Source organism: Crocuta crocuta, unplaced genomic scaffold (assembly GCF_008692635.1).
Source record: "Crocuta crocuta isolate KB4526 unplaced genomic scaffold, BGI_CrCroc_1.0 scaffold77, whole genome shotgun sequence".
NCBI classification, from domain to species: Eukaryota; Metazoa; Chordata; class Mammalia; order Carnivora; family Hyaenidae; genus Crocuta; species Crocuta crocuta.
The window spans coordinates 1,194,957-1,199,607 of NW_027532172.1; the positions used below are offsets into that span (position 1 = coordinate 1,194,957).

The 4,651-nt window shown below is 58.6% G+C and overlaps 1 protein-coding gene across 1 annotated transcript in view; it reads left to right on the plus strand.

The window, feature by feature from the left end:
• The window catches only part of COLGALT1 (collagen beta(1-O)galactosyltransferase 1), a 22,477-nt gene that overhangs the window by 8,116 nt on the left and 9,710 nt on the right, over nt 1–4,651 (plus strand). The window contains exon 6 of the mRNA XM_077777005.1: nt 578–697. Within this exon, the coding sequence (XP_077633131.1) occupies nt 578–697 (120 nt within the window). The remainder of the gene's footprint in view (nt 1–577; nt 698–4,651) is intronic.

The window sequence follows — 4,651 nt, forward strand, 5'->3', positions numbered from 1 at the left end:
GCCGTTTTGCGGTCTGGTTTGGCACGGAACCCCGGAACCCCGCGGGGACTGAGGCCGTGGCCCAGCAGGGCGCCCAGGAACAGCCCTGGAGCCTGTTATGGGCTCGTCCGGCCGCCTGAGCCCCTGTTCTGGCTCCTGGTCCCAGATGGAGGGCTGAGGAGCCTCTGCTGGCTGCCAGGGACAGCGGGACCCGTCCAGGGTCCAGCGCCACCCAGGGCTGGGCGGCTGGTCACGCGGCCACAGCTGTCTCACTCCATTTGCACTTCTTTTATTTTTTTTAACATTTATTTATTTTTGTTTTTTTAATTTTTATTTTCATTTATTTTTTTTTAATATTTTTTTATTTATTTCTAGGAGAGAGAGAGACAGCGTGAGCAGGGGAGGGTCAGAGAGAGAGGGAGATACAGACTCTGAAATAGGCTCCAGGCTCTGAGCTGGCAGTCAGCACAGAGCCCGACGCGGGGCTCGAACCCACGAACCATGAGATCATGACCTGAGCCAAGGTTGGCTGCGTAACCGACGGAGCCCCCTAGGCGCCCCCCATCTGCCCCTCTGATTGTTCTTTCCTCGGCGCCAGAGGTGCAGATGTACGTCTGTAACAAGGAGGTGTATGGCTTCCTGCCGGTGCCGCTGCGGGCGCACAGCAGCCTCCAGGACGAGGCCGAGAGCTTCATGCACGTGCAGCTGGAGGTCATGGGTGAGTCTGCCTGCGCCAGACGGGGAGGGCTGTGACACCCCCTTCCCTACCACCTGGCACCTCCCCCTTCCCTACCACCTGGCACCTCCCCCCTGGCACCCGCCCCCCGACACTGATGGAGTGCCTGCCGCCTGCCTTTGGCCGGGAGCAGGGGTACCCGGCATGACCAGCGGGGATGGTTGTCCGCAGCTTGCAAGTAGCTGTCCGCAGCCTCCTGCGAGCAGTCGGGATGGGCTTCCTGGAAGAGGTGGCATTGAGATGTGGGATGGATAGGAGTCAGCCAGGAAGAAGGTTGCAGCTGGAGAGTCAGTACTTGCAAGGCCAGGAGGCTGGAGGGGATGTGAGCTCAGAGAGCAGCCTGACGGGGCACGGGGCAGAAATGAAGGTGGTGAGCTAGGCTGGGCTGGCAGGCGGGGCTGGGGCAGTGGCCTTAGACACCAAGCTGAGGAACAGGCCTTTTCCCCAGTGGCAGGTGGGAGCCATGGAAGGTGTGGGAGCAGAGAGGGGCAGCAGGTTTTCACAGATAGACCTTCACGTGCATGGCAGTGTCTGGGACGCTGTTCTCCTGGGCTGTCTCCTCATCCATACTCCTGCCGACCCCCGGGCCCCCCATTATGTATTTCATATTTCTCTTACATGAACGCTTTCCCCTGCCCCCACTTGAATAGATTTCTTTTAAAAAGGAATCTTTATCATAGTTGCAAGCTCATGTCTTTCTGATATGTATACACGTAAATCCATAAATATTAAACCCGCTGTCCCTCTAGTGGCCCCTGAGATGGGACGGGCACGCGGGGCCAGGTGCCCTCACAGTGGCTGGAGCGGCCGTGGGTGTCCGGGGCAGCCAGCAGTGACACAGTGTCCGCTTCCACGGGGTCCTCGCCTGGTGCAGGCCACACACGTCCCCAAGGACACCTCCCAGGTAGCACGGCCACTCCTCCCACCCACAGACAGGGAGGAGCCCAGCTCTGGGGCTCCTTTCCCACTCAGCCCCAGCTCTAGAAAGTTCTGTCTATGGCACCCCCTGGTGGCTAAAGGTGGAACAGCACCCTGCCTCCTGGGGCGACTTCTGGGTATTTTGAGGTGACCTCTGGCGGCTGCAAGGTGACCAGGCTGAAGACCCTCCCCCCACACCTGGCCCCATAACTCCTGAGTGTCTGTCACACACAGACGCCCAGACCCGGCCCAGCAACCCCACCAGACTCCAGGCACGGGAAGTGTGTCTGTGCTTGTCACCAGCTCCCACTGGTGACTAGACCCTGCGGAAGCATCTCCAAGGCTTCCGTAGTTTTCCTAGTTTAAAGTTTCACATATACTTCTGGTGTTATCTCTGCTGTCGGAAACTGAAAATGACAGAGGTGAAGGTTTTCCCGTTGCTCGGGGGCCAGAGCAAAGCACACAGGATGAAGGCAAGGGGGTCTGGAGGTCTGAGATACGGGTGCAAATCCTTCCTTCTGGTCTGAGAAAAGACGTTTTCTCTCCATCCACACGTGGGCACTTGGACCCAGGCTGTGCGCGTGATTTTTTTTTCATGCGTTCAAAAGTCTGTCTTCTGATGAAGTTTCAGACTTGCAGAAAGGCTCAGTGGGGCCCCTGTGTGGGGAACCCCGAGACTTGCTCCCCTTCCCCACCGCCCCGCCCCCACCCCCGCATCNCTAAGCCTTGCTCAGTATAAATCCTGTCCGTTGAGCTTTACCAACACAGCAGTGGTGGGTGGTGTGTGTGCGGGTGACATTTGCTTTGGGATCCTGTCGCCAGCCCTGGCCTCCCCCCGGCCTGCCCGCCGCCCGATTTCATCAGCGGGTGGGTTTGGGGTGTCTGTAAGTGGAATCGCCCAGCGTTTTGGTGTGTCTGTAAGTGGAATCGCCCAGCGTGCTTCTCTCAAGTGCCAGGGCGTCTGCCCGGCGTCCCACCTGCGCACGCCGCTGACGCCTGTCCCTTGCCGCGTCATGTTACACGTAGACGTCCAGGCACAGATTCATCCAGCGCTGGCCACTTCACACGTCACTTCGCCAGTCTCACGAGGGACACAGAGAGTGTTTCCCGTGTCCCCAGTGTTGCTGAGAGTTTCCCGGCAACGTGCAAGAGCGTTCCAGACGTGCGTCGGCGGGCGTGGGGTTAGGAAAACTCCACAAGATTTCTCTTACTTCTTAGACCATTGCAAGGGCCGTGGGTCCCCGAGACCCCGCTCGGGTCTGATGATTCCCTGGAAGGACTCAGGACTTATTGGAAGCTGTCACACTCACAGTTACGGTTTCTTACAAGTGAAAGGACCCAGATTACAATCGGCAAAGGATGGGGTGTCTGGGGTGGCGTCCAGGAGAGTTCCATGCGTGGAACTTCTGGTTGTCTCTGCTCTGTGGTGTTGTGTGGACGGCTCGTGCTTTTCCCAGCGCCGGAGCGTCACAACACGCACGGTGTACTGCCAGCCATGGGTGCGCCCCTGAACCCTGGTGTCCGGGGCTGTTACTGGGCTCCCTCAAGGGACCCAGCCGACTGCCACATGGGTGACCTTCACGTCCTGTCCTTTGCAGGGGGCGAGCTGACTCCATGTGGCTCAAGACCCTAAATCACACTGTTGGCACGGACCACCTGGTGTGGCCCCAGACCCCAGGCAAACGAAGGTGGTCCTGTCAGGCAGGACGTTCAGAGGGCTTCCGCCTCCCGGGAGCTGGGGACAGAGGCTGGACCCCTCTTTGGTTCGATTATTCACCCCATGATGAGTCTGAAAGTGTGACCGCTGAGATCTGACTTTCTGGAAAGGCTGCATTGCTTTGCTCCTTCTGGATGCCTGATGTGCTCCATCTTCCCAGAACGGACAACAGAGCCAGGAGGTCCTCACTCCCCACGGGCAGGCCAGGGGGCCCTGGGACCCAGGGGAGGCACAGAGGCTCAGAAAGAGAAGGGAGAGGTCCCTGGAGTTTGCACCCAGTGCTCAGATCCCAGCCTCTCGCCCTTGGTCTCAAGCTCCCCAAAGAGGACAGGGGGTGGTCGGAGCTGCATAGCGCCCCCGGCGGGAGAAAATCCCGGGATGCGGTGTCCCTGGGGGGCCCAGGTTGGCTTTGCCCCCCCATCCCCCATCTACCTGTGGGTCTGATCCTGGCCCCGGCGACGTGGTGCAAGCCTGGCTCACTGCAGCCCACAGGGGAGCGGTCGTGGCCACTCTGTGCCTTGACCTGTATGCGCTCCACCCCAGTCACATGGCCACCGCCCCCCTGCACGTCTCCTGTGATCCTCCCTCCGCGCCTGCGTCTGTATCCAACCTTGCCATGTTTCTAAGGATCCCAGTCACTATTTTAACTCAATTATGTCTTTAAAACCTAATTTCCAAATAAGGTCACATTCTGAGGTCCCAGGGGGGAAAGATGTCATCATATTGGGGAGGACACAGTTCCACCCATAACGCGTGTCATTTCATGGCGTCTTTTCCTGAAACCCTGGGAGGAAGAGGGTTTTAAAATCGGGGTTCCATTTAATAGATGAGGAAAACCAAGGCCCAGGCAGGGCCATCATTCCTGTGCTCGTTCTGTGAGTAATTATTGAGTGCCTGCTGTGTGCCGAGCATTGAGCATGGGGGACTCGGTGTGAGTGGACAGACCTGGTGTCTGTTCTGTGGGTCACATGGAAGACAGACAGGAAGCCAGAGAGGTGGGACTGCAGGTTGGGGTCTGATGGCAGAAGTCTGGGTGCTATGGGAGCCAGGAGGAGGTGCTCAGCTCCACCTCAAGAGGCCGTCTTAGTGAGAACTCAGGGAAAGGAAGGGAGGAAGGAGAGGTGTTTCGGGCAGAAGCCCAGCATGTGCAAAGGTCCTGAGGTAGGAAGGGGGTGCATCCGGGGCAGTGCCAACACCCAGAGTGAGCAGAGGGTAGGGAAAGAGACTAGCACCAGTGGTGTGAGTGGAGCCGGGACAGGCACAGCCTCCAATGCCAGGCTGAGTTCAGAGTGATGGGGGTC